The following is a 27,864-nucleotide window of genomic DNA, read 5'->3' as shown; positions in this document are numbered from 1 at the left end:
GGAGATGGAATGAATTTGTTCACTGTGAACAAGCCGCGGTTTATTTAATTTTGGCATGAAGCACATCTTTGCCTCTGATCGGGACTCTCGGCTTTGCCTTGTATTTCCTCTGCCTTGTTCACAGCAGACGGAAACCATTTTTCCCCCCCTTTCTTTTCGATTCTACATTGTGACATGATTCTTTTGTTCAAAAGTCTAAAACAAAAGATGGCACATGTCAGCACCACCCAAAGGCATACTTTTGACAGCTTCACTTTCAAATGTCAGCGTCCAAAACAAAAGATCTCTCAAGTGCTTTGTGCAGATGCATCCTTTTGTCAAGGTCATTTTGACATGGTTACACTTTTTTTGAAGCGTGGTGTTGTTACAGCGCCACCCAGAGGCCTGGCATGTCAACGACATGCTTTGCAATCAAACATTTCAAGTGCATTCTGTACAGCCAAGTCATTTTGACATTGTTACCGTTGATATTATTGATTTTTATTTTAAAAGTCCAAAATGTGGCATTGTTTCAGCGCCACCCATAAGTCCAGCACGCTCACAACATGCGTCGGTGTGGAAATTCTGAAGTGCTTTTTACGTGAAGGGCCTTTGTCGACATCTCGGTGTCATGGTCAGTTTGCTTAACGTGCAAAAGTAAACAGTGCGTGGTGACAGCGCCACTCGCGGGCCTGGCATGTCGGCGACCTGCTTTGGAGTGGAAAATTTCAAGTGCTTTGACATTGTTTCAAGTGTGCGACCAAATTAACTTCCAAAAGCAAAACGCGCACTTCATTGACTGGCGCAGTCCCTCGAGGTGATGGATGGCGCTTTTCATGTTAGCCTGGCATGAAAATAAAAACATGTTAGCAATTAATGAGAGACATGTCAACAAATCCCCTGACTGCTTTTGCTTTTTTTTTTTTTTTGTCACAGGAAGTGACCGACATTTTTCCTAAGGCCAACTCTGTTGAACACCCACATACGCACACGCACTCACTCCGCCCTCGCATATCTGCTTCTCCTCTGCTGTCACACACACACACACACACTGTGCGAGAGGGTTGTGTGTGATTCCGCTGCTGAATTTTTAAAGCTGTTGTGGAACTTTGCGAGGTCAGTGTGGCGAAGGATTGCGTTACAAAGACACAACTCACCCGCTTGGCCACGACACCGATTCTTCTTCGTGGATTGTCTGGTATGTTCCTCATCGCACATGACACGCTCAAAGTTGACTTCTTGCCATATTTAATCATTTCTTAATCTCATCGTCGAAAGCTGCTGCTATGCATTTGTGTGTTTTTGTGTACTTGGACAATATATCGACCAAATATCGTCATAGCGATAATTGCCCACGCAGTGAATTGGATGACTTTGACCAATCAAATGCAATCTTCATTATTTACACTAAATTAAAAAAAATAGATCTCAAGACCATTGCCTCAAAGTCAACTGGTCAGGAAGGATAACGGTCTTGGTGAGCTGACTTTCGCCCACCGACCGATTGCCTTTGCCTGCCAGTCACGACAAACGACCAAATATTTGCATTTGGATACCAAATGAGTCTTTAACAAGCCAAGTTACAAAAACTTTGAGGATGATTTTGTGTTGTCACCAGACAACATAAGTGATTATCAAAGTAGTTGTTGGTTAATTTGCTAATCGTTTACTTGTCACCAGACAACATAAGTGATTATCAAAATAGTTGGTTAATTTGCTAATCGTTTGCTTGTCAATTAATCGATTCATTGTTGCACCGCGGACGGCTCGGTGACGCACTGGGTAGCACGTCTGCCTCACAGTTAGGAGGGTGCGGGTTTGATTCCACCTACGGCCCTCCCTGTGTGGAGTTTGCATGTTCTCCCCGTGTTTGCGTGGGTTTTCTCCGAGCACTCCAGTTTCCTCCCACATCCCCAACACATGCTTGGTAGGCCGATTGAGCACTCTAAATTCTCCCTAGGTGTGAGTGCGAGTGCGGATGGTTGTTCGTCTCTGTGTGCCCTGCGATTGGCTGGCAACCGGTTCAGGGTGTCCCCCGCCTAGTGCCCGATGACGGCTGGGATAGGCTCCAGCACGCCCGCGACCCCCCGTGGGGATTAAGCGGTACAGAAAATGGATGGATGGATGTTGCACGGCTGCGTCATTGTCAGACTAGCCTTTTGATCTTCATTGAGAATTCTTCATTGAACCTAACTAACGCGCTTTCCCTTCATCTCAGAGTTGCGCCTGATCAACTATGCAAATCTACGTTGCAAATAATGTCACAAGTATTTGGCCAGAGACCATTTGGCTTTCAGCAAATTTGTAAGCAAGCTTAAAGTGTGCATATCTTGCGAACATCCAAGAAACATCAACAAACCGGGGACCCTTTTGCATCTGTTTTGTTTTTGTAATAAAGAACAGTTAGAGTTTTCAGCTGTAATGGGCGAGTTTTCGGAAATATAAAAGAGCTTTCAACTGGTCTACTAGCAAACACCAAAACGAATTTTCTCTTCCGATCATCATCAAAGAAACATAGACGAGCCTCAAGTACGTGATTTGTAAACAATTCAAAGTCTTGCGCTAAAATATCGCTTACGCGTGCCAAACATCAAAGGCAACAAACTTTTGAAAATTTGGGACGCGCAAATGACATCAATTCACTCGGGCCCAAGTGGTCCTGATGCTGTCACCGTAGCAACATGAGCATCAAGATTCAGAGAAAGGAGGCAGAAGTCCAGCCACGGCGGGGCAGCACTCCCGTCCGCCCCACCCGGGAGTGCTCGCCCTGCACCCGGGACCCCCACGCCGGCGGCGGCCCACAGCGCAGGCACCCTCCCCTGGGACAGTCAGCATCCTTCCAGCCAGGGGACACACGTTGCCGGGCGCAGTGGAGCGCCGACTCGGACGACGACTCGGACTGCGTTCACAGGGTGCTGTTGCTCGGCGACCACGGCGTGGGCAAGAGCAGCCTGGCGGGAATCTTTGCCGGAATCACCGACAAAGACGAACAACTGGAAGGTGAGGAGACATTTTACAAAGTGGCGACTAAGACAGCTAACTTCAACAATGTATGTTTTGGAAACCTCAAAGACCTTTTTGAGTCCTCAATGAGCTTGATGTGGTTTCCATAAACACCAAAGAGAATTTAGCATTCAAAATAGTCGAGCAGAAGTGTTTTTGTGAACAAATACAATTTGGTCAAGAAAGTTAACCTATGTGCTTGAAGACAAATCGTAATGTTTTTTATTTGTAAATATAAAAACATTTGACAGACCTGAGGTATTTTTTAAACATCAAAGGCAATTTATGGAGCTTGTTCATAACCATTTTGAGCATTACACCCAAAGGCTAGTGTTTAGTAAACAAAGAAAATGTCACGTTTCATTTATCCTAGCATGCAAGCATTTGTAAACGTCAATGGCATCGCTGTGTTCCGGTAGCGTCGCAACACGAGGGTCAACTTTGGGCAAATGGCTTCACGCAAGCATCGGATCACTGCCGACGTCAATAACTTTCAGTCGACCGACCCGCCATCGTCTGCTTTGACTTTGAATGACCTCATTGATGGACTGTCTGCCACTGGCAGCGTTTTGATCCGCTTGCCTTGCAACGCATTCCTGCTCATAGGTTTTTTCCCTCTCTCTTTTTTTGTTTTTGCATGGGGTCAGAAGACACATACGAGAGGACGCTGACTGTTGATGGCAAGGAGACCACACTGGCTGTCATGGATACGTGGACAAGTGACAAACTGGTGAGAGCCGTCAAAATTGTTACAAAACACGGATGATAGATTCATTAACAAAGCTAACTTCAGTGTGTATATTTGGGGGAAAAATCAAGTTGGGTATGTTGAAGACGAAATTGTCGTTGATGTTTACAAAAAAATATGTTGGGATCATCTCTTGACATTAAACATGAAGATCCTTATGGTTAAATCCCCTCTTTTTTTTCTTCTTTTTTTCCCAAAAATGCATATGTTAGCATAGTTGCTACATAACTTGTTTTTAAGGTTTCCAAAAGCCCATTTTAGGTAATTCTGTAGAGCAAATCATATTTAGGGAAAAAATGTTAGGTTCCTATAGGCGTTTACAAAGATCACAATTTGGCATCTTTTGAAAAAGCAATTGTTTGAGATGTTTACAAAAACGTGAACACCCAATGATTTCACTACCATTCCATGTGAGGACGAAGACGGGCGTGCGGGCAGTGAGGCCTGCCTGACAGGCGGCAGCGCATACGTCATCGTGTACTCGGTCAGCGACCGGAGCAGCTTCGACGCGGCGGCCGAGCTCCGCATCACGCTACGGCGGCGGCGACAGGCCGACGATGTGCCCATCATCCTCGTTGGCAACAAGAGCGACCTGGTGCGCTCCAGAGAGGTGGCACTGCAAGGTGAACCTCTTTGACGCTTGCAAAGACACTCCCAAGAGTAGATTTGGGAAGTTTACAAACAGCCATCGTTTCAGTCACTGAACACTAAATTGTCTAAAATGATTTTAGAAAACGTCTCAGGTTCTCATATGTAGTCATTATCTGTTTTCTTTTCCAGAAGGTCGAGCGTGCGCGGTGGTTTTTGATTGCAAGTTCATTGAGACGTCAGCGTCGCTGCAACACAACGTGAGCGAGCTCTTTGAGGGTGTGGTGCGCCAAATCCGACTGCGCCGCGCGGGCGCATCGAACGCCGACGCGGCGCAGTGCCGACGCGCCTCGTCCTGCAGGCGCAAGGAGAGCATCACTCAGAAGGCGCGACGCTTCCTGGACCGCTTGGTGGCGCGCAACAACCAGCGTGTGGCCGTCAGGGTGCGATCCAAGAGCTGCCACGACCTGGCCGTCCTCTGAGGGACCGCTGACCCGTCCTGACCCAAAGACGATTCTCCCACGGACATGATTGCCTGTTTCAGGCACGATGGATGGGACAACTTATGTAAGCCTTTGACCTGGGATGTAGCTTGTTCATGCTAGCAAACAAATGGATGAAAATGGAACCGGAAGGTGGCCTGAAAAACACGGGCAAGACATTCAACATGAGTGTTTATTCACTCACACACAGGCAGACGCACCTGGCCCAGATTCAGTCAGACGTTTAAAATCACTTTCATGCACACACTCACTCTTGTGCAGACACATATTCTCTCTCTCTCTCGCTCTCCCTCCCTCCCTCCCTAATCTCTATCTCACGCTCTCATCTCACACACGCACACTCAGACACTTTCATAAACACGAGCGCAAACAAAGACGAATGCACACTTTTAAACACACACACAGTCATGGAAGACCAAGTGTGTTGAAGGGGGGCAGTAGATGGATGAAGGGTGTTGAACATTGATTTGTAATGGAAAGAATGCAACTCACGTGACACACACGCACGCACACACACGCACGCACACACATACACACGCAGTCAGCCACATGTAAACATCCTCTGGTGGACCAGAGGTCCAAAGCTGTGAGGTCCCATATCGTGCGTGCGTGCGTGTGTGTAATACAGATTGCAATCTTCATCACTTTGTGTCTTTGAGTTTTGCCGATAGGTTTGCGCAGTTGAAGACACTGGATGAAGTGCCTTCGGTGTTCACAGAAACTAGCGTGTCCCAATTGTTAAATACTACTTCCAAAAGCGCACACGTCGTTAATTCAGGTGAAGACTCAAATTGACTTTGGTGATTGCAGAAACACGTTTCCTGCTTTTTTTACGGTCTCTGAATTTTCTGTGATGTTTAAAATGAAAATGTATTAAAGGTCACAGAAGACTGTTGTTTACAAACATGTAAAGCGCGCACACACTCAAATGGACACACAGGGGAATTTTGGTTCCCTCTGCTGGTTGCTCGCTTGACTTTTCCCGAGCAAAAGTTATCCAAACTCCGGAGCAAAGTTGATGAAACCACACAAACCTAAACCACGTTCATTCATACTTGGAAGACAGTTTTCGCTATCAATCAAAATCATGACAGCATCTTAGCACTATTTTGCGTTGACACAAATATTTGCCTTGAGGGTAGGACATTCCTGACAAACATCTTGAGACATGTTGGTTTGGTATGGAGATAATGACACACACGCACTTGCACACACACACTTGACGCAATAAAAGTAAGAAGATGTGGATGTTGGGATTGTTGCAGCGGTCTTTGAGTCGCTTAACTTATCCATACCAGATGGGGATGGATGGAAGGAAATCCATAGATGGGCGTCGGCAGCATTCCTGCAGTACTCGGTGTCAAGTTAACTTTGAAATAGCAGGAAACAAAGTTGCAGCCCTTTAGATTAAAATTCCATGTCTTCCTTCACTAATCATTTTGCCCCAAGACCCAAATATTTCATGATTTATATTTATTTCGGTTTTCTTTAATCAAGCGTTTATCTATCAATACCCTTGTTGCAGTGCGCCTGCTCGACTACTGCAAGAAAATAATGTTATTCTTCACGATATTTTCACCCGGATTGGGGTCCTTTCATGATGCATTATGGGGAGGGGGCGGCATTTTTCTGCGACAGCTTTGGGTGACAATCATAAACAAGACAAAAATATCTGACCGTGGATTTCCAAACTAACTCATTATCCATGATGCGTCTTGGGATTTATTCTGAAACGCGCGTAGCGGAAACGGCCTGTGTAATTAACAAGACGCTGTCCTTGGGACGTGCTCTGCTCTGCTCGGCTCTGCTTGGCTCTGCTTGGCTCTGCTCCCCTTGCACGCTACAGAGTTGCAACATCTTGGGTGTGTTTGCCGTCAAAATTTGTTCTTGAGCAGGATGAACACCGCAGGTAAGCACCCGTCAAAACAACAACATGAACAAGAAATTGTCCAATTGAATCCAATTCTTGCGCAACAATCATGTTGCGCCCAATCACATGACCGCATGAGCGTTGCCGAGGGTGGAAGAATTCAATCTTGGAACGGGCCAAGTGGGAATACGTGAGCCCTCGGAACGCCTTCGAATTCATTTGTCCACTTGTGATCTGGGACAGTCTGAAACGCTTCATGAGATAAAGCTCAACGTTCATCCTTCAAGCTGCTGGCTTCAAATTGACCCAAGGAGTTGGGTCAATTTGTTTTCTAAAAACAACCCAATATCAAAATCGTCGCACTAATATTTGATGTCCATCTATTTATCGCTCCATTAATGTCCGTGTGTGCGTCTAAATCTTTGAGATATTTCGAAGTGACTGTCAGCGACCAGTCGGTGTCGGGTTGTGCAGTGTGAGCGAGCGTCTGCAACAGCTGCATGTATGCATTGCATGCATGTAAGTCACGTCATGCGTGCGCTTTGTTGTTTTCACACGGATCGTATGTCTTGATTGCAAAGTCGACTTGAACGGCGAAACCTGAGGCTTCGTTTCGCCTCCTTTATTTGACTGAATGTTCCCTCGTGTTCCAGTTCTCGAATGATTTGCACCTTTTTACTTCTGCTGCGTGTCCTATTACTTTTGTCCAAGTTCCACAATTTTTAAACAGGTCCTGTTTGTGTCTCAATCATTTGACCAACTTCCCACTTTTTTTTAACTGGCTGTATTTCCAAATACTTCTGTCTAGATGTTATTTCTTACCTTTCTTCAGATTTTCACTTCCCAACACTTAGTTCTGACTCCATCATTTTGTGACATGGGCTGCTTCACAATCTCACATTTTTCCTTCCCCATTTTGCTTTCTGTATGTGTCCCAATAATTTTTAATCGGAGCAAAGGTATTTGGACACGTGTTGTTAAGGAAGTGAAAAATGAAGACTGTCAGAAGTGGGACAAATGTCACCTACAATGACTTCTTTTTGACATGACCATGAGAAAGTCTACCTTATTGTTTTGCGTTGCTGTTGCGTTTCAGCCATGTACCCGCCCGTGGCCGCGCCCACCAACACATTCCCCAACATGCCCGGGTACGAGAGCATGGGCCAAGGCGGAGGTGAGAGCCGGCCACCAATACCAAAAACTTGAAATTTGGATCCAGCTTCCCACATGTTCCATTTATGTCCAGGCTTCCTGCCGCCCCCCATACCCGTGGAGCCGGTGGCCCCGCCCCAACCGGGCCCCGAGGCCGACCACTGGAGGTACGACATCTCTCATCCGGTCCACTCAAGTGGGGTTGCGCCATATGGTCCCCATTCTTATTTGAAAAGCTACACCAGGCTTAGAACCCTCAGTGCTGCTTGCCATTTTGTGGCACAACGTGGTACTGCACTGAGGGTGGATGAAGTGCTTTGATAAACGCAAGTCCTGTTGTTTGCGTACGCTAGCATCCCGTCCTTGTCTGAGGACGCCGCACGCGAGGCCTTCCAGAGCTTCGTCGCGTCCAACTGTTGCTACAGCAAAGCGCCAGCCAACGACGGAGTCATCACACAGATGGAGCCCTTCAACACCTACAGGGTTAGCAAAGACACTACACTGGCTTCACTTTGCACTTCCTCTAGCTGTCCCAATAGGGTTGTTTTTTTTATCCAACCCCCCCACATTTGGTTTTTCCTTTTTGTCTGTGTCCCAATACGTTCATCCAAATTTCCACATTTCTTTTATTTCATTGTACGTGTGTGCGCTTGTCTGTCCATGTCATGGATGACAATCATGCTCACTGTATATATACATATGTGTGTGCGTTCATTAGTATCGACTAGAGACTTTCACTGAATCTAGATCAACCGAGTGGGGCAGCAAACCTCATGAAGGTACACACACACACACACACGCACACACACACACACACACACTAGCAAGGTGTGTGATGGACGGCCGTGTGTGTGGTATGAATGAGCAGGCGAGGCGCCGGACTTCTACACCCAGACGGCCCCCCGTCCCTGGGAGATTCAGGCCACGCCCCCTAACATGTTCGACAATCACACGGAGCTCATCCGCGTGCCTTACACCTCCTCCATAAAGGTGAGTGCGCCTACGTCGCGACACAATTGTGTCAAACGCTTGCTGAGTTTCACGTGCGTGCGTGCAGGATTGCCACGACTGCAATGGGACCGGTAAGAAGCCATGCGAGGAGTGCAACGGAAGCGGACATGTGAGTCGGGCTTCGCTAACACAAGCGCAGATTTTTGCAAACATCACATGACCAAATCCAAATGATGGCGCTTGCGGGTTGACCGCGTTTGCTGCCGTGATCGGCAGAACTACGGCTCCGTGACTCATAGTGGGTGGATTTTGTTCAAACTGCAATGTCATCGACCTGCTCGAAAATCCGCTGAGCGTTTTGCCGGTTTGGTCGCGTGCCGTTCACCATGCGAGGGCGATCATCAAGTCGGCAAACATTTATCCATCCCTTTTGGATAAAGCAGCAGCTGGACGATCGTGTTTTTGGTGTGCGCGTGCGTTTCAGAAAGCGTGTTGGGTGTGTAACGGCTCGGGCACCAAAGACGATCAGAACTGCTCCCACTGCAACTCTACAGGCAAAGACAGGTACTGCGCCCGTCCTCAACACCACCACCTCGACTTGGCTGGTTGATTGGTTCCCTACCCGTGCTCCAAGCTCCCATCTCAAATCATCTTTCCCCATTGAAATGTACGGGCGTGCCATCAATCTGTTCCAGAAAGACCAACAGGAATTCTTTTATCAAGGCGACTTGCGAGCTAAGCAGTACGCGTCTGAATGTCTTGTGGGATTTTGCCCACATGCTCGTGCAGATGCAGGAAGTGTGACAGTCGCGGCTACGACAATTGTGAGACGTGCAAGGGAAAGAAACAACTGCTGACCTTCATCCAGCTCAAAGTGGAGTGGTGAGTCGCCGGCGTTACAATTGTGTCCTTGATGGACAGCTCACATAAAGTTGGATGGAAAATGACGCACACTTTGCATCTACATTGACACAAAATGACGGTTTTGTTCGGCTAATTTTGCGCCATTTGTCAATAAACACATACAATGTGCTCGCTAAACATTGTGTGTATGTGTGTGTTTTTAAAATTGTTTTTCCACCCCAAAAATGCCTCGAAATGACAGGCGCGCTACACTATGCATGTGTGCGTGTACGCAGGACTAACCATGTCGAAGATCACGTGTTGGAGCAGAACAGCGGCTTGAAGATTGACAACCTGCGTTCAGTTAGCGGAAAGGAGCTGTTCAAGAACAACCATTACCTGGTACACACGGACACACACACACACACACGCGCACTCATGCACGCGCACAAATGCACGCACACACACACACGCGCGCGCGGGTGCACGTACACATACAAGGCATGTAAATTGCCCACAAAAACATACATAAACACATACACACAGACATTAAAATACAATCTAGCCCACACAAAAACACTAATGTTAGCCAAATACATCAACAAACACTTAGCGTATTTTCCGCACTATTAGGCGCTCTTAAAAAGTTAAAATTTACTCCAAAAACCACAGTGCGCCTTATATATGGATCAATTGATTAATTTGTTGATCCATACTGGTTGTACACAGCACAAAATGTTTCAGTACGACAAATAAATTACATGGTCGCATCGCTTCCCAGCATTACGGCAACCGTGGTCAGGGGGCGTCACTGAATAGCTGTTGTACCCGCGAGGCTATTTCATTTCAAAATAGGCTGTTCCGTTAATGTTTTCGAGTACGTTTATGGATCAATCAAAAACACAGAAACAATACCCCCCCAACGAAAAACCACAAAAAACCTACAAAACGCAACCAGCTGAACGAGTGAACATGCACGCGCTGACTGCCTCAGGTGTACCCGCTCGTCGGTTTCCCCGAGCCTGCCGTCGGCGAGGCGTCGGCACGGCTGGTCCAAGAGCACCAGAGCAAGTACACCCAGACCTCCAGGATCCTGCAGCAGGTAAGGACGTCACCACTGTGCGTGGATGTGTACGCATGTACTTTGTATGCATTTCTGTTGTGTATGTCTTTGTGTGTATTTTTCTATATGTGCGTGTAGGTGTATGGTCTTGCATGCGTGTGCTTTTTTTTTTGCATACTTACAGTACATATATGCAAGTGTGTGTGTGTGTGTATTCAGAAGCAGACAGTGGAGTTAATCCCCATCACCAAAGTGAGCTACAAGTGGAAAGGTGACTCTCACGTGTTCTACGTTTTTGGCAACGAGCAGCAGGTCAGCGCCGCCGACTACCCAGCCAAATGCTGCTGCGTCATCCTCTAGACCCGCCTCTTCCAATGCTGGCCACCAAACACACAAAACAAAAAGTGCAAAAGTTGTCGGATCGAGATCGTGGATGGTCGCAGGTGCGGAGGCCTGCATTATCTTGGATTCAAACATTTATACGCTGTGACTGTCGGATTATAAACACTAGTGCAATTCGTTTTCTGATGTGTCATTAAGATTTTATAATGTTAAAACTAGACTCTTACTAGTAGAATGAATTGGTACCTACTAAAAACCTCTCAAAACCTGGACACTTTGCTTGGACCGTCTCACTCTTCGCTTAGACACTCAAATTATGAATCCATCATCAAAACACAATTTGTTACAGATGGCCACTAAAGTGTGCGACGCGGTGCGCACCAGACGTGCTAACCAATGCAGAGGTGCAGGTTCCATTCTAACTTCCTGTGTGGGGGTTGCACCTTCTCCCCGTGCCTGCGTGACTTTCCTCCCGCATTCCAAAGATATGCGCGGTAGGCCGATCGAGCGCTCCAAATTCGCCTGTAGACGTGAGTGTGAGTGCGAATAGTTGTTGCCCTGCAATTGGCTGGCGACCAGTTCAGGGTGTTTCTCCCGCCTACCGCCATAAGATAGCCTCCCGCATGCCCTCATGAGGATGAAACGATTCAGAAAATGGATGGATGCGTAGACCACTAAATTGAACTACTCTTTTTATTGCCACCCAGTCTAAATATTGCTGTTTACACTCTTTTTTTTACATGATTACCTCATAGTACCAATCCCTTTGAATGGGAGTGCAAGGCTTTGTGGATGTTTTCGACTTTTTGCCTTAATAATCTCAATGGGTAAAATCAACTCATGGGAAAAAAAAAAACCAATATGCGCAATATGAAATTGTCCATTAAGTGTCAAGTGTTTTTGATTAGTTAGTATTGAAATTTTCTTCAGGAAACTCTAGTGCCTCCAGCTGGCTGCCTCCAATACAACTAGCCCAATTTTTTTTTAAATATATGTATTCTTTTTTAGTAAATACGTAATGTGTTGCATGCCTTCCTATAATATGTGGCATTTTACATGTCTCTTGTTTATCTCGTGACATATTCACTTTTGCACGTTGAAGATTTAGAATTTGTCCAGCACGTTGACGACTTGATGGAATGACCTGAGACGATGACATGATAATGTTTTGTGCAGCGTGCTTTTTATTATCATTGTATCCCTGTAAAATCAAATAAACATCGCTCTTACTGGAATCTATCACTTCTGGTTGGTGTGTTGAAAAAAACCCCATACATGTGTCTGTATGTAGTAATCCATATGAACTAACTAGGTATTGGATAGCTATGTTTTTCTTTTCACATCTAATTTAGAACGGATTTTTTTAATTTATTGTAAAGAACACAGGCGACGAGGTACATTTTTTAAAGGTAACAAATACTGTACAAAGGTCAAGTCTGACAATGTAAGCAAACTAGTCAATTATGACAAAGATGACCAAATACAGCACAGCGAAATGTGAATGTGCGTCTGACGTCACTAAGCATGGGGCATAAACGTCTCACACCGGCCCGCCCCCTGCTCCGGCATCAAGATCACGCCCCCCACCCCCCTAATCATCCCCAAGCAGCGAAGACGAAGGCAGACGGACCTCCGGTGGCGAATCATCACGTGAGTTTGTCTTCTTTTATATGTTTTCTCTCGACGATTGGATGTCGATGACTTGTTTTGTGGTCCGACGTGAATTTGGGCCGCCTATGTGTGTTTTGTATGTGTGCGCAAGTGGGTGAGTGTCGCGTCGAACAAACTAGATCGGGGGTCCCCGCTAACTTTGGGCAACTTTTTATGCTAATGGAACGGTTATCTTGAACCAAAAAAAAAAAATTCTTGGTCCGACCAAGTCGGTCCGCTACACGAAAGAAGAAGAACTGGGGCGAAGATGGCGATTCCTGTCTGCAAGAAAATTGTTTTGTTTGCTTTTAAACTAATTTTGTTTGTTGACCAAAACTGTGATGGCATCTCTCGGCTTCACTGGTGACGCGATCCAACCTCCAAAGTTACAGAGTGGAGCAAAACTTGCGGTTCGATACTCCTGCACTCAGCTATTGGCGAAGATATTTATTTTCTTTGAAACTTTTTGGGTGGGGAGTTGCAGTTTATCAGCATATTTTCCAGCATTTTGGTGTCACCCCCCCCCCCATGCATTTAGAATGGGCGTCAGTGATGTGTGAATTGCAGGCCTGGTCACTCCACTCCACTGCAATTATGAATATGTGAAGCAAAAACTAGCATAAGCTGTCAGTCTCGAACATTACGTTTGTACCCACCCTCATACTTTAAGGGGAAAATTATGACGAAAAAAATCACCTATGCATTGTTGCAATAAAATTATGACTGATGCGATGGTAAGTTGAGGAGGTCAGACAAAAGCAGTGCCATATTGTGACATCTACATTATAGGCAATAAAAATGATTTTTTGAGTTGGGGTGAGTCAGAACGTGTGTATTATTTTGCAATTTGCAGCAAGACTGTCTTCATCCCCTTAATCTTCTTGTAGTTATAACATTCACATTTGCTGAGTTTTTATTACATTATTTTAAGTCATAACTTTATTGGAACAATGCATTTAAACATAATTCTATTAAGTCATAAAGATTGGTCACAAGTCACATTGAAGTTTGTACATTTAACAGTACATAATACCGTATTGGCCCAAATATAAGACGACCCCGATTATAAGACGACCCCCTTTTTTTTTTTTCAAGACTCAAGTTTGAAAAAAGACTTTTTGAACACCAAATTTAATTTATATACAGAAAAGAATTACATCCGAAACAAATGATTATAACAATATATTCGAGAGAAAAAGCATGTTATTTTGCCTTATTCAAATCATGCAAAAACTGTCCATCAAAGTTACTTATCACTGCTGCACTTTATACTTATTTTATTTTGTATTTTTATATAGTATGTTATTTTTATTCAACCGCAATATCACTGCATTGTTGTAAGCCGTATGCAACGGAATTTTGTTTTGTATGCACCCTGTGCAGACAAAATGACTGAAGTTTGTCTAAGTCTAAAGTGCAATCACATTTGTAAATAAATGGCCTCTTGATTTCCAAATGTCAATAAACCAATCTACTGTGATAAAACAACAAAATTGCAATAACTGCATTAACCATCAAAGTGAAGTCTAACTGTAGTCTTGAAACAAATCTGAATAAGGAAAAACATTGCAATAATATAATGCAAACTGCTACCGCTATTGTTGGGGAGCCTGAGGACTGTATAGGGGGTTGGCTCGGATGGTTATGCTCTTTTCGCCCCCGGGTGTCGGTCAGAACACCGGAGGGAAGACGTGGTTCAGTTTTGCTTGCTTTACTGAATTATTGGCAAAAAAAAAAAAAACATAAATGAAATACTCTCGGCAACACACCAAACATAAGTCATCGATCGAAGACGACAAAATACATTTGCTGGCGACCGTTAGTCGCCGTGCCGCTGCGTAACGGCTACTCGTACGATGCGAGGCAAATTTACTGGAGCGCACCGGAGCTGTCAATCAAACGGCCCGCACACGAAGCAAACCGCGATCGGACAAACGGCACAACAATGGACAGTAGTAACAATAAAGTGTGTATGCTCACTTTGCGTCAAAGACGCACACGATCACAGCAACATACTCAGTCGATACCAGCAACCTTTTATTTACCGCTGCGCACAAGTGAAAATTGGACCCCGAATATAAGACGACCCCTACTTTTTCAGTCTTATTTCAATGCAAAAAAAACATTGTCTTATATTAGGGCCAAACCGGTACAAACCACCCTCTTATAAGGTATACAATTGAGATGGTATCTAGTGTACATTTTTATAGTGGAAAAGGACTGTCTGTTAGAAACAAGAATATGTCAGCCGCTCCAGTTTCAATCAACATTAGCGCTTGCTGACTCATCGTGAATACGATCTGTTGCTTTTGCTGGCTGTTTAAGAGGTGCCTTGTACCTTCTGTAACGCATATGGCAGCTTTTATCCTGAGGGACAGTGTTCCGACTGGAAAAAGGAGGGGGTTGTGGAGCGTTTTGATTCCACCCCACTTCAAAAAAAAAAAAAGGAGGAAAAAAAGCTTTTACAAGAAAAAAAGGGAGGGGATGTCGGGAAGAGTGTGTGGACTGGAAACGGCTAGTGCACGTGTGTGTCTGCTCGTGCATAGTGACTTGTTACCGCAAAAGGGAAAGACTTGAAAATGGCGACATCAACATCAAAAGTGTCTTAAGTGCCTCACTTTTGGCTCTCAGTCGGAAGATGAACCACGCGATTCTGCTTCCTGTCTTAACTCGCTCTTGCTTGACGTAAACACGTGTTAGTTCCTGTTTAGCAGTTGAACAATGACACAGTCACGTTTTGTTTGAAACGGCATTTGCCTTGCTCCCGATTGTACGATGGGTGACCCAAATGCGGAAAAATATCCTTTGAATTCTTTCCTCGGAGCTTGACCTTTTGTCGAATCCTCAGAAACGGACACGCCTATGTAACGATCCAAAATACTGCCACAATTTACGCCGAGCACTTGGGCCAAATGATTGTTGGGAGTGTTGTTAAACCTTGGCAGCATTTACTAACACTTACTTACATTTGACTAAACTCACCCGTGTGGAAGCGTCGGTTGCCTACATAGCGTATTTCGAACGTAGTTTGCCAATGAGAGAGTGAAAATGCTTCCCATTGGGAGGCCGCTGCCCGTTTCCACACAAGATTCCAGATCAGGTCAGTGAGACAGAGGACTTGCGTCCCATGCAACTACCCCCCCGCCAGACCGCAAAATAACAGAGATAGTGTCACTCCACTCACTCTGACACCGAGGGGACGGCCAGCAGGCCGTTAATACAAAATGTCCTGAAATCGGAATATGCGAGTACTTCCTAGAATTGTTTAGAAAATAATCAGCCCCCGCAGACACTTTTTATCCGGTATTGTGGGCGTCATGTCTATTGTGCATCGCCCCACAAACAAGAACAAATAATCTGAAGCAGCCACGGCCCAAAAGACACAGGAAGTCTAGCTAGATAAGTAGATGAACAGACGGACGGCTGGCCACGATAGGGCTTCCTCACCTCCACACGCACCCGGGACCGGGATTTCAGGTTGAATAGAAAATTCCTTGAGTAGGCAATAGCCGCCATCACACCGAAATGAGAGAAAGTTTTAGAAAAGAGGAAGAGAGAACTGCAGGAAGGCTGCCACATATTACGGTGCCAGGAAGGAAAGACGTTTGAGTTGCAAGCTAAACAAACTAAGGCTTCACTTTTTCTCAAGGCCCATTTGCACAACACCAGACTGAATTTTTGCCCGTGTGCCCCAGCAGGAAGGCGGTCTAGCGCACAGGACAGGAAGCCAACGCCCTCGCCGGGCCTCGGTGGAGATGAAGGCGAGGCGAGCCCAAGCTCGCCGGAGGTGCGGATGTGCTCGGCCAAAGTGCTAGCAGGGCTGCGCCCCCCTCGCACCTCCGGCCATGTTGTTGAAGAGGAAGCTATGTGCGGTGCTGGCCATTGCCGCCGTACTCCTCCTCATGCTCGCCAGCCACAGCATCCAGAGGAGACCCTTCTTGTCGCTGTCTTTTGCCACGCCCACACGAGACGCCAGCGGTCAGGAGACGGGTGAGATGATATTGCATGCGACCTGCAATTTGGGCTTTCAAAGTTTTCACAAGGGTTTGGAATTTTTGAACTAACCTCGCCATTTGAAACGTGACTTGTTTTTCTGCGTGGTTTGTAGCGCCTCCTGCTGACGTCGGCGACACACACGAAGCAGTCGTCACCGCCACACCTGAGAAGCGGCCGGCGAAGAGCGATGCCAGTCGGGAGACGAGGTAACGGACGGGAGCGTCCCCAACATTTGTGGTGGTCTTAACGGCCCGCTCCTCTCAGGCCCTGCGCTTGTCCCGAGTCGTGCGTGTCAGACACGAGTGCCTCCGACTGGTTCCGCCTTCGCTACGATGCTGGACAGCGGCCCGTCCTCCGCGACGCGAGCGAACGCTTGGACCCGGACGCGCTCGACTGGTGGCTGGTGAGCACAGTTCGCTCGCCCGCCAAACGCACATTTAGACTTCCGCAGCCCCAACAAACATTTGTTCTGGCAATCAATGACAATCTGCAAAACTTCAAATGAGACAGTGGAGTCTTCCAGAAAATTAGCATTTGTTCATCAAACGCAATCAAGCCAAACGTTCCATTTTTGGGTAAACGTCAATTTCAACGGAGCAAACGTGCATGATTTTCCAATTGAACGAGCATCCGTGACGAGCATTTGCAGCGCCTTAAGCAGTACACGGACGGCCGTCTGAGCATATTTCCTGCTCTACATTAGCACACACACAGGCCATTAGGAGATTGAGGGGGAGGTGAGTTGATTTCAGCTTGCTGATTCACTGCACCAAGCGGCTGCGATGCTTCCTTGAGATATGAGCTCAATTTCTATTTGTACTACGCTCACAACTCAAGGCATGTTTTTTTTTCCAACTGTCTTTCCCGGTTGAAATGAACAGCCACGTTCCAGCCACGTATTTTTTTGTAATGAAAAATAGTAGAACTTAAGTACAGTGGAGCACCACGTACTCGCAATTAGACATTTACTGCTTCACATTCTTTCCCCAAAATCTTTCAAAATGTGTTATATTATTTTGTTTGTCTTTGGAAGAGCCAATTTTGGTGGCCCTGAAATGCAAACAACAACAACGAACCAAACACGACAGCAAATCATAAACCACAACAACAAATGAGTAAACAAAACAACAAAAAGCAAAATCCAACCGCTCAAACAAAGCGCAACAGTGAATTAAAAAGCAAAAACTAAGCGTCATGACAAATTTGAAGAAAAAGACAACTGTAAACAAAGAAATAAAAGCCCCAAAACTAAATGCAAGTGCCAACTGAGTGACCTTGATGCATTTCAGTGGGAAGACACGAATGATTTGAGCTACCAGCGACAAAATCATGATAGCGCAGTATAACCCGGCCTGGAAAGTAACGCGAGCTCTTTCCCTCGGCAGAGTCTCCAGCGTTCGGGCAACGACGGCACACTGCGGGAAGTGATGTCGCACATGTTCCAGATCATCTCGCCGCCTCCCGTGGACTTTGCGCCGCAGCCGTGGCGTTGCCGCACCTGCGCCGTGGTGGGGAACTCGGGCAACCTGCAGAAGTCGGTGCACGGGAAACTCATCGACTCCCACACCTCTGTCATCCGGTACCTTTTCCACACTGACTCTTTTCGTACCGTCCCTCCCGTGCTCTCGCAGTCCTGACAAAGAAGCGGGACTGCGACGACAGCGGCCGTACGGAGGATTGTCAAGTCAAATGTCTTGATATTGCCCTTGTAGAGAAGCTGGGGTGTACATGTGAGAGCAATTGAATGTTTGGCGCCCAGGATGAACAAGGCGGTGACGCGGGGCTTCGAAAAGGACGTGGGGAACCGCACCACGCATCACTTTGTGTACCCGGAGAGCGCCGTAGATATGGAGCGCGGCGTCCACCTCATTCTGCTGCCCTTCAAGCTCCGAGATATGGAATGGCTGACCAGTGCCCTCTCCACCGGCCACATCAAAATGTACTCACACATCCTATCAGGTTTTCACAAACATCACTGGCATTTCAAACACATTAAACAGTCGTCAACCAAGTGTCTTCAGCAAATATACCTTTTGGGAAAACATCGGAAGCGATCAAGCGCCTCGTAGCCAAATTTGACAAATGTAATCGGATACATTTTCAATCAACCTAATGTCTGCTACTAGAGGAACAAACAGATTTGATGATTTTTACAATCTTCAATGTTAGTGCAATCTTCAGAGAAGAGAATTTCACTCATCGACGAAGCTAACTTTTTCTGCGAAAAAAAATCAAGACTGCAAATGCAAATCTTTTGCTAAACATCAGACATTTCCAATCCTGTTTTTGCCAAACATCAAAGTAGCATTTATTTCCGTCAACGTGATGTTTTTGTGCACTCAGGACGTACACGCGGGTGAAAGAACGAGTAGAAGCCGATAAAGACAAGGTAAGCATGGCAGAGGTGTAACGTGTGCGCTACATGCTAATGGCGCACGTGTCTGTGCAGGTGTTGGTGGTGAGCCCGGCGTTCTTCAAGTACGTCCACGAGCGCTGGACGGAGCGTCACGGCCGCTACCCGTCCACCGGGATGCTGGCCATAGTCTACGCGCTTCACACCTGCGACCAGGTCGCCATGACACCCACTCAAGGACGCAACACCGCCTTCCTCTTTCTTCTTTCCTGCTTCTTGTTCTTCTATCGGTCGTTTCGTAATGCCTTTCTTCACCGCCCTCCACAGGTGTCGGTGTTTGGTTACGGGGCCGACAAGCAGGGCAACTGGCACCACTACTGGGAGGAGAATCGCTACGCTGGCGCCTTTCGCAAGACGGGTGTCCACAGCGCCGACTTTGAGACGCAAGTCATCCGGCGGCTGGCCGAGGAGGGAAAGATCCGACTGCACGCGTAAACCAAGCGGACACTGTCCGTCCTGGCCGGGCCTCCTTTGACACAGAACAAACAAAACCCAAGCGGCCCAAATTCTCCTCGTCCATTTTGTGCCTTTTTCCACAAGACTATGGAGTGTCCTGTAAACACAAAAAAGACTGCTCTGAGATGGGGAATGACCACATAACAGTTGTGTCTGTGTGGGGGGCGGGGGTTGTATTAGTTAGCCAAAAAAATAAGGATAACCCCCCCCCCCCCCCCCCCCCCCCCTTTTTTTTTCTTTTTTTTGTCTGAGCACTTTGCCTTAAGGAAATGCCAGCCATCTTGTGGCTTTACTGGTAACTCATCCTTTTGTTCAAACTGAATGGCTGACATCCAGTAAGTATTTTGTTCCCGTTTTTGTGGTGCTTAGAGTCTTGTATATTCCTATTTCATTTGAATTATTTTTTCCTCAAGAATTGTACACCACATGGTGACAAGCGCTTTGCAAATTTTGAGGGGAAAAGCCCAAATTGAATACATTTTGATATAAGAGTATGGCATCATACATGAACGATGTTGGTTATCTTGCTTTCGCGAGTTCGCATTGGTTTCTGTTGCGGTGCATTCGCTGTTTTTGTTGTACCAAAGGTCAACGCCCCCTGTTGGTCTTGACGTGTACTGTGAATGTAAAAGTCGTTCTTCCGTGGTCAATCGTGTGGTCAATCGTGTGCCTGCGTGCTAATATTTGTTTGCAAACGACAATGAAGGAAATTGAGCACCGCGCAGTGATTTTTCTTTTTTTTTTTTACACTATTTAGCATGCTGCCTAAATAGTTTCTTTCAATGTTTTTTTTCTGCTTTAATTTTTTTCTCAATTTCTTTATATGGGTTATGTGGAAAGGAAGAGATGAGACGTGCATTTACAAATAAGTAACATTTTCATAATCACAAGGCGGCACTGGTTAGCACGTCCGCCTCACAGTTAAGTGGGTGTGGGTTCGATTCCACCTCCGGTCCTCGCTGTGTGGAATTTGCATGTTCTCCACGTGCCTGCGTCGGTTTTCTCCGGGTCCTCTGGTTTCCTCCCATATCCCAAAAACATGCTTGGTAGGTCGATTGAGCACTCCAAATTGCCCATAGGTGTGAGTGCGAGTGAGGATGGTTGTTTGTCTCTGTGTGCCCTGCGATTGGCTGGCAACCAGTTCAGGGTGTTCCCCGCCTCCTGCCCGATGACTGCTGGGATAGGGTTAGGGTCGCGACCCCCGTGGGGACAAGCGGTACAGATAATGGATGGATGGATACATAATCACGTTGGCTTATCAACCAGTTTGTTTAAAGTTGACCTGTTTGTGTTCTGATTGTATTTTTCTAATGCCAATTATCAAAATGGATAAATTTCAAGGGATAAGAAGTTCAAATTTAGGTTTTGCTAATGGCTTACTTCCTGCACACGTTCCAATTCTCTTCACTTTTGTTAATGCTCTATATTTGTTCCAAAACCTTTGTCCATGATGCCTGCTTGACATGCTAGACTTTGTGAATTTGTAAAGGCACTGCTGCCACTTGGACTGAACAAGAATGAGAAAATAAAACACCTAAAAAAAGACATACAAATGCAAAAACCTCAGTTTTATTTTCCATCCCTAAAAGAGGTTCAGTTTGTCATGTTTTGAACGGCACTGCGAACCTTTCCACTGTTGGGCAAGCTAGCAAATTTTGTTGGGGTTCCTTCAAGGTTGCAATTATTCGTAAACTATTCCCCAACAGTTTTAGTTTATTTTTTTCCCCTTGTTGCAAGCACGATTTGAAAATGTACAAAATTTTTGCATGATTTGAATGAGGCAAAATAACATGCGTTTTCTCTCGAGTATATTGTTATAATCATTTGTTTCCGATGTAATCATTTTCTGTATAAAAATTCAATTTGGTGTTCAGAAAGTCTTTTTTCAAGCTTGAGTCTTGAAAAAGAGGGGGTCGTCTTATAATCAGGGTCGTCTTATATTCGGGCCAATACGGTAATATTGGACAATTTCCCACGGCACAGCAGTGGTTGGGGAACACTGCGCGAACTAACCAGTGGTTTAGCGATTCTGTTTACAACGCGCAACGCAATTAATATTGGACAATTTCTCACGCACCTGTTTTCTGCGCACGCACGCAAAGATGCAAATGTGCAATAGCGAGCAACGACTCAGTTGTATATGGTACATTAGATGTGAATAGACATGACATATTTTGTAACTACGGGACATTGAACGGATTACGTAATGATTAGAATACTTTTACAGCCCCTACGCAAGACGTTTGTACACAAAGCACAATACTTCCACAAATGACCACAAGATGTCGCCAAACCTAGCAAACGTTTCCTGCTTAACTCCAGTTTCCGGTCGAGCGTCATTTTTTGTGTAACCGTGGCGCCAAAGCTAAATTCCCCAAACAACAACAACAACACAATAGGTCTCCGGAATAATTTGGGCTGAGGGCGGGCTGACATGGATACGGAGGACAACGTCCGCGTGACTCTCCGCAACTTACTCAACTCCGTCGAGTGCATCTCGGCTCGAGTCCGAGGTCAGTTTGGTCAATTTGGAGCTCGGAAACGGGCTGGCCGAGCTAAAATTGCTAACGTAGCGTGGTTAGCAGACACTCTTTGGCGTTAACGTGGAGTTCAAATGCTAACCTAACATAACTACACTATGATGTTTACCATGTCACGCCAGGTGTTGTACATAAAATTAAGTCAAACGTAGTGAGGTAAAAGGGAGCCAAGATTGCTGACGTGATGGCCACACTACATTGTTTTTAGTAGGACTCGAGACGAGCATTTGTCGGGTTGTTGCGTGTTCCAGGATGTCACACGCAAATTTTACACACATAGAGGGGGAAACAACAACATGGTGGGCGACACTTACTGAGCGACAAGGGCAGACAAAATGATAGTGGGCAACGCGAAAAAAAACATTACAGAGTGCGTCACATATACATTTTAGATTCCAGAAAGATTCATTAAAAAATAAATGGTTGATGACATAAGCCACTGTGATCATAGCCATATCAGGACATGAAAATATTTGATTAATCTACATCGAATCAATCATTAAATTAGTCGACAGCTATTTTGAGAATCAACTTAGTGTATGGCGCCATTGTTTGACTCCAAATGGTCAAAATGATCCGATTTCACTCTCAACAGTAATCATTCTGTGACTTCTGTAGTCCTTCGTCAAATGAGACTGATTACACCGAAAGTTACAGAATGTATGCAATAAAATGATCAATATTACTATACTTGTAGTACTACTGTTGACCCGCCCTAGAGATTTTGCAGAAAAAAACTTCTGTTGTGGCTGTTCAACATAAAATAAAATTAATTAAAATAAGAGCACAAAAAAATAATTACAAATGTGCACTTAAGTACCATCAGCTTAAAAAAAAAAAAAAAATTAAAAAGTGTTTCCAACAAGCGATTGCAAAATAAACTTAAAATACGGGTTAGGGTTAAATGTGGGGAGCTAGTTTGTGTTGTGCAAATCCAACGAAACGTGATCAACCGGTAGATGCAATAGTGACTGATACTGCGCTTTTGAGCCTAGAGCCTTCTAAACTACTTTAGTGAACATATTTAAATCATTGAAATTTGGACATTTGTGTATTGATTCAAAGATGTTCTTCTGTATCGTGGAGCTAAAATGCTAACCTTCAAGTTTCTGTCTCAGACGGAGAAGCCAACGAGTCGGACGGAGACTTCAACCTCTCCAACTTTTGGGAGACTTTGAGTTGAGTGCTCAAGTGGACGTTGCATGCTCAACAATACCCGTTCAATGCCAATGAAACTCTCCTGCGCCAATGCAACTGCTAACCTCTGTGTTGCAGACCAGGCGGCGAAAGCAGTATCTCAGGAAGCCACCAAACTCTGCCTGGCCTTCTCCAAGCCTCCGCTGCCGTCACAGCAAGTTAGTCAGTGAGACATTTTGCAAAGATGATTAACCCGCCACCATATACGTATATAATTTTATTTATTTTTTTCTGTGCCACAGGATGTAGAGCAGCTGGCCAACTCTGTCCTCAAGAGTGTCCTCAGCCTCTCCACTGTTTATTACTGGCTTCCCAATAGCAGAGGTAAGACGTGCTTACTGGCGCCATCTCCTGCTTTCAGGCGGCAGGGGTGGTCAGAGGAACAGCCCGGACTTGACCTCCAGCATTGTGTGTGTCTGCGATGCTCCTCCAGAAGAGTTGTAACGTGCCAGGAAATGTTGCGCTCTTTATTTCTTCACCTTGTTTGCTTGACTCACCGCCTATGTGTCAGGCGTCACTCTGCGTCAGCAAGTCCGAGACGCCGTCGTGCAGGCCCTGGAGGGCCTGACGCAGCTTCTGGAGGTCATACTGACTTCACCGCTACAGAGGTACGCGCATTGAACAACAAAGGAGGAAGGCTCCGGCTTGGGGAAGGTGAACAACTGACTTGTCTCCTTCTAGTCTGACTCAGGCGCAGTTGACGTCTACGGGAGGGGTGTGGTCAGCATGTGACCGCTTCACCCGCCTACCACAAGGTGAGTTAGCGTGCAGCTACCAGCTAACCTCCGCAACTTAGCTACCTGCCTCTCGATGGGTTGTCCTGCCAATATATACACAATGTAGTCGACCTCCCTTTCCACCCACCTCTCTACAAACAAACAAATACCAACCTTATTTCAAGCTATTGGGTCCTCATGAACTTTGCAGATACAAAAAGAGTCAATCTGACCTCAGAGTCATCCTAGCCAGTGGTTGGCGCTACACTGCGTCAATTTCAGACATCAGCGAATAATCAGATGAATCATCACATGTATCGGAAGGTTTGTTGAGTTAAGTAAAATGTACTACCGTAATTTTCGGACTATAAGTCGCACCGGAGTATAAGTCGCACCAGCCATAAAATGCCCAAAAAAGTGAAAAAAAAAACATATATATGTGTATAAGTCGCTCCTGAGTATAAGTCGCCCCCCCACCCAAACTATGAAAAAAAACGCGACTTATAGTCCGAAAATTACGGTAGTTGTATTGGTACTTGGTGCTACTCGCTGAGGACTCAAGAAGGACTATTTGGCCTGACGTCAGTCTGAGCAAAAAGCGCCATTGCATATGTCTACCCAGCTTTTTACCGTTTGTCTGTTGCAATTTAGCTAGTGTAGCCACTGCTGGCCCATCTCTCGCTCTACATTCCTTTCAAGCAAAGTAAGCACACCTTCCTACCCTGTGCCAAATTTGTACTGACTTTTCTCCCGTGTGACTTGGCTAGCCACCAAGGTACCGACCGACGTAGCGAGCTTGCTGCCGTCATCTTTTCCAGCAACCTTCATGCTGAACAAGCTCCCTTCATATCGCTCTCTCAAATGCAGACAATAAGGCTGCAGCGGTGCTGGTCCTAAGCGGTCAGAGCGGCATCGTCAAAGACGCCATCGAGGAGTTAGAGCAGGTGCGAGCCGCGAGGAGGCAAGGCGACCAGGCTGCCCGCGCTCCTCCATCTGAACGGGAAGGCGGGCGTTGATCTCGCAGGCGCTGTTGGAGGCCCACGACCCGTCGGGCGACGCCCCCGATCAGCAGGAGGATGGCGAGGAGCCGCACGCTAACCAGGACGCGTACTGGTCGGTGCGGGACCGCTGCGTGGTGGCCGCCTGCCAGGGGATGATGAAGGTCGCCGCCGCCTGCCTGAGGAAAACCACGGCGGCCGTCAGGACCCGCGGGGACGCCGATGCGCCGCAGAGGGTGGAGCAGTTGGATCGCCTGCTCGAAGCCATCAAGGAAATCAGCCCAGGGTTCGTGTGCAAACTGACCAACGCACAAACACCCACGCGCACACGCCACCTACTCATCTGGAAGAATATCTTCCTTCCCAAGCACATATTTGGGAAGGTCATATTTGCTATTGTTTGGAATGCAACAACACCCAAGCTTGGCAGCGGCACTCAAGTGACGAAGAAAAATGCTTTTCGCTAGATAGCTTTCTAGTTTTCACACGGCAAGTTGTAATTAAAGACTACAACACGCTCCCCCCCACACGCACACAAACATCCATCCATCCATCCATCTATTTTCTGAACCGCTTTTTACAAACATATTTATTTTTATTTCTTAACAGAGTTGATGATCTGGCTTTGTGTCTCTACCCACCGGTGGATAACAACGATGTGGACAATCATGTAAGTCTGTAATGCTCTCTCACACAAACGTACATGAGTAGCCTGGAGGATATTTAGGTGGCCTACCTGTGGAGTCTTGTCGCATGATTGTTCCTGAGTGCTGGAATCGATGAATTAAAGTGTTAAGGTTGACTTAAAAAAAAGTTGACGTTTTCATGTTTGTTTCTTCAGGAACAGGCAACACGTAGAATTGTTTTGACATAATTTTGTGTATGACAAGAAGCAAACCAGGACGAAGTCTGAGCCTCATGTAGGAAACTTTTAACTTGAGACCATTTTTTATGCTTATTCAATTAAAGATGCTTTTACTAAGACAGGGGCGAGTTTGTTTACCTGTTTAACATGCTTCTGAGGAAGTGGCCGGTGGTATGTAGTATGAACATTCACAAAAGAAATGTTTATGTTGTTCAATTGCTGGTTGAGATGTTGAGGAGAGCTGTAAAATGTTGACATCTGCTCATCCGTTTTGTTTGCAGGTGACTCAACTGGCGGCGCTTTTGACAAAAGTTCTCACCATCATTAGGTGAGTGCCATTTGTCATCCATTTTTTCCCAGTGATGCAGCGTCATCAAACGGCGCCGCGGCTGTCGCACTCCCTTGCTTTCCCAACGTGCGCGTTATGCCTCACCCTTTGCTGCGGCTCTTCGGCCAATATTGTGCGATGATAGGATGCGCTCGTTGGCTTCAGCGCAGCGCTCGACTGTTTGTACAATCGTCGTCTCTTGCTCGCTCTGTTGAAACGGTCATTGGGAATGGGTTGCGCGTGGCGAAGTGCTTTGGCACTCCCAGCGCTTCACACTGCTTCCTCTTTAACCTTCTGATGGAGCAGCGTCAGGAGTAATCGCCCTCAATGTTTGTTGTAGTTTGAAGGCCTTGGAAAAATAAGTGCCATCAAGGGTACAAAGCGTGCCTCGGGTTTTTCTATTTTGTGGATTTCAGCTGATTGCCAGGGGGGTCTGGAGCATAGAGGGCGGCTTACTCTCGCGACAGCTGGGGTAGGAAATTAGGTTCACTTGAGTTATCCAACTAGCAGAACCTGTTTGGGGTCTGCTTTGAGTTGACTGGCACTGATGCATGACCGCTTAGGCACTGGCCCAGGCCAGGTAAGAAGTCAGCCAAGCACACTGTGTACAGGTGTGAAGAAACAAGCAGATATTTGGGTGTGTTTGGGAACACTGCCAGATGCTTCCGGCTCCATCCATCTCACAAGTTTTGCCCGCAAACAGAATTGGGCTTTGTCGAGCTGTCGTCTTCCTGTCTGTCGCCCCCAAACCAGGTCCAGTCACATCTGTGGTGAAGCAGAGCTGACCTGGCTTCAGTTCTTGGACCAGGCCGTGGACCACAACCTGCAAAAAGCCAAAGATCTCCTTTGGCTGGACAGCTAGTGTGCGCATGTGTGTGTGTGTGCCTGGGAGTTATGCTTGTGTATTATATTCGGGTTTGTGTGTGTGTTTTTGTGTGCTTGCGCGCGTCCCATTTCAACTCTGGATGGACAACAGAGTGGAAGAGATCAATCGTTATCAGCTGCTACACAGCCCTTGAGATTCTCAGGTCTCCTAAATAAATTGATGTTGGAAACTTCACAAAATATTGTGCTCACTCCAGTGGACATTCTCATCTGGTGGGAGGGGCGAATGTGATGTGAACAACTCTCGCTAATTAAAAGAAAAAAACAAATTACCGAGTGGAATTAAAGGTTTTACCCCACTTGAGGTAACAGGAACTAACTCTTCTTTTTGTTGCTGTGGTGCGTGTCAGTTTTCAAGGGCTCAATCACAGCGGGCACCACACCAACGAGCTTCCCGAAGATCCGCTGACCGTCCGCAGGGGACAGGCCTTCAAGATCACCTTGACCTTGGCCACCTTGGCGGAGCGCTCCTCTAAGCGCCAGACAAATCCAAGAGCATTTCACCAAAAGTAATCAAAGTGAGAAGGATACGCTACGCTGACAACATTTCTTGGGAATAACTATCATATGAATGTAGCCAAAATAGCCAAAATGCCACGTGCCAAGAAGAAATACGTGACGCGGGTGTGTGGCCTGGCAACTGTTGATGTTGAGCTGAAAGAGGCTCAGCAGTTCTTTGCTCAGAAGTTCTCCTGTGGCGCCTCTGTCCCTGCCGAGGATGAGATCATCATTCAGGGAGATTTCACCGATGACATCATTGACGTCATTCATCATCCTC

General features: G+C 46.2%; 4 protein-coding genes across 11 annotated transcripts; all 4 read left to right on the top strand.

The window, feature by feature from the left end:
• Positions 1-1,016: 1,016 nt before the first annotated feature.
• rem1 (RAS (RAD and GEM)-like GTP-binding 1) lies at positions 1,017-5,709 on the top strand. Of its 3 annotated transcripts, none has more exons than XM_037251128.1 (5): positions 1,017-1,177; positions 2,657-2,979; positions 3,630-3,712; positions 4,146-4,353; positions 4,511-5,709. In XM_037251128.1, the coding sequence occupies exons 2-5, from the start codon at positions 2,661-2,663 to the stop codon at positions 4,798-4,800; spliced, it is 900 nt and encodes a 299-aa protein (XP_037107023.1). In that variant the 5' UTR covers positions 1,017-1,177; positions 2,657-2,660; the 3' UTR covers positions 4,801-5,709. The 3 variants fall into 3 exon arrangements, with proteins under 3 accessions (XP_037107023.1, XP_037107024.1, XP_037107022.1); XM_037251129.1 differs by having other exon boundaries at positions 2,634-2,979; positions 3,633-3,712; XM_037251127.1 differs by having other exon boundaries at positions 2,634-2,979.
• Positions 5,710-6,147: 438 nt separating this feature from the next.
• Positions 6,148-27,261, top strand: ccndbp1 (cyclin D-type binding-protein 1). 5 transcript variants are annotated; one of them, XM_037251123.1, is made up of 11 exons: positions 6,148-6,153; positions 12,478-12,486; positions 23,216-23,456; positions 23,537-23,618; positions 23,806-23,902; positions 23,976-24,049; positions 24,878-24,954; positions 25,035-25,294; positions 25,618-25,678; positions 26,155-26,201; positions 26,955-27,261. In XM_037251123.1, exons 3-11 carry the CDS (start codon positions 23,346-23,348, stop codon positions 27,061-27,063), a joined length of 918 nt encoding a protein of 305 aa, XP_037107018.1. In that variant the 5' UTR covers positions 6,148-6,153; positions 12,478-12,486; positions 23,216-23,345; the 3' UTR covers positions 27,064-27,261. The 5 variants fall into 5 exon arrangements, with proteins under 5 accessions (XP_037107018.1, XP_037107017.1, XP_037107015.1 ...); XM_037251120.1 differs by lacking the exons at positions 6,148-6,153; positions 12,478-12,486 and adding an exon at positions 21,886-22,070 and having other exon boundaries at positions 23,216-23,275; positions 23,373-23,452; XM_037251122.1 differs by lacking the exon at positions 6,148-6,153 and having other exon boundaries at positions 23,216-23,452.
• On the top strand, positions 6,610-11,435 carry LOC119122664 (protein SSUH2 homolog). The gene is made up of 12 exons (XM_037251119.1): positions 6,610-6,730; positions 7,788-7,865; positions 7,938-8,010; positions 8,197-8,326; positions 8,562-8,622; positions 8,712-8,833; positions 8,901-8,963; positions 9,279-9,358; positions 9,584-9,676; positions 9,934-10,039; positions 10,632-10,739; positions 10,920-11,435. The coding sequence occupies exons 1-12, from the start codon at positions 6,718-6,720 to the stop codon at positions 11,058-11,060; spliced, it is 1,068 nt and encodes a 355-aa protein (XP_037107014.1). The 5' UTR covers positions 6,610-6,717; the 3' UTR covers positions 11,061-11,435.
• Positions 12,609-19,742, top strand: st3gal8 (ST3 beta-galactoside alpha-2,3-sialyltransferase 8). Of its 2 annotated transcripts, none has more exons than XM_037251117.1 (9): positions 12,609-12,692; positions 16,391-16,682; positions 16,801-16,894; positions 16,953-17,091; positions 18,074-18,267; positions 18,448-18,627; positions 19,032-19,077; positions 19,138-19,257; positions 19,369-19,742. In XM_037251117.1, the coding sequence occupies exons 2-9, from the start codon at positions 16,538-16,540 to the stop codon at positions 19,534-19,536; spliced, it is 1,086 nt and encodes a 361-aa protein (XP_037107012.1). In that variant the 5' UTR covers positions 12,609-12,692; positions 16,391-16,537; the 3' UTR covers positions 19,537-19,742. The 2 variants fall into 2 exon arrangements, with proteins under 2 accessions (XP_037107012.1, XP_037107013.1); XM_037251118.1 differs by having other exon boundaries at positions 12,611-12,692; positions 16,388-16,682.
• Positions 27,262-27,864: the final 603 nt, after the last annotated feature.

The sequence above is a fragment of the Syngnathus acus genome, chromosome 5 (genome assembly GCF_901709675.1).
Source record: "Syngnathus acus chromosome 5, fSynAcu1.2, whole genome shotgun sequence".
NCBI classification, from domain to species: domain Eukaryota; kingdom Metazoa; phylum Chordata; class Actinopteri; order Syngnathiformes; family Syngnathidae; genus Syngnathus; species Syngnathus acus.
Note: the sequence above shows the minus strand (reverse complement) of the source record. Positions and strands in the feature narration are given on the sequence as shown.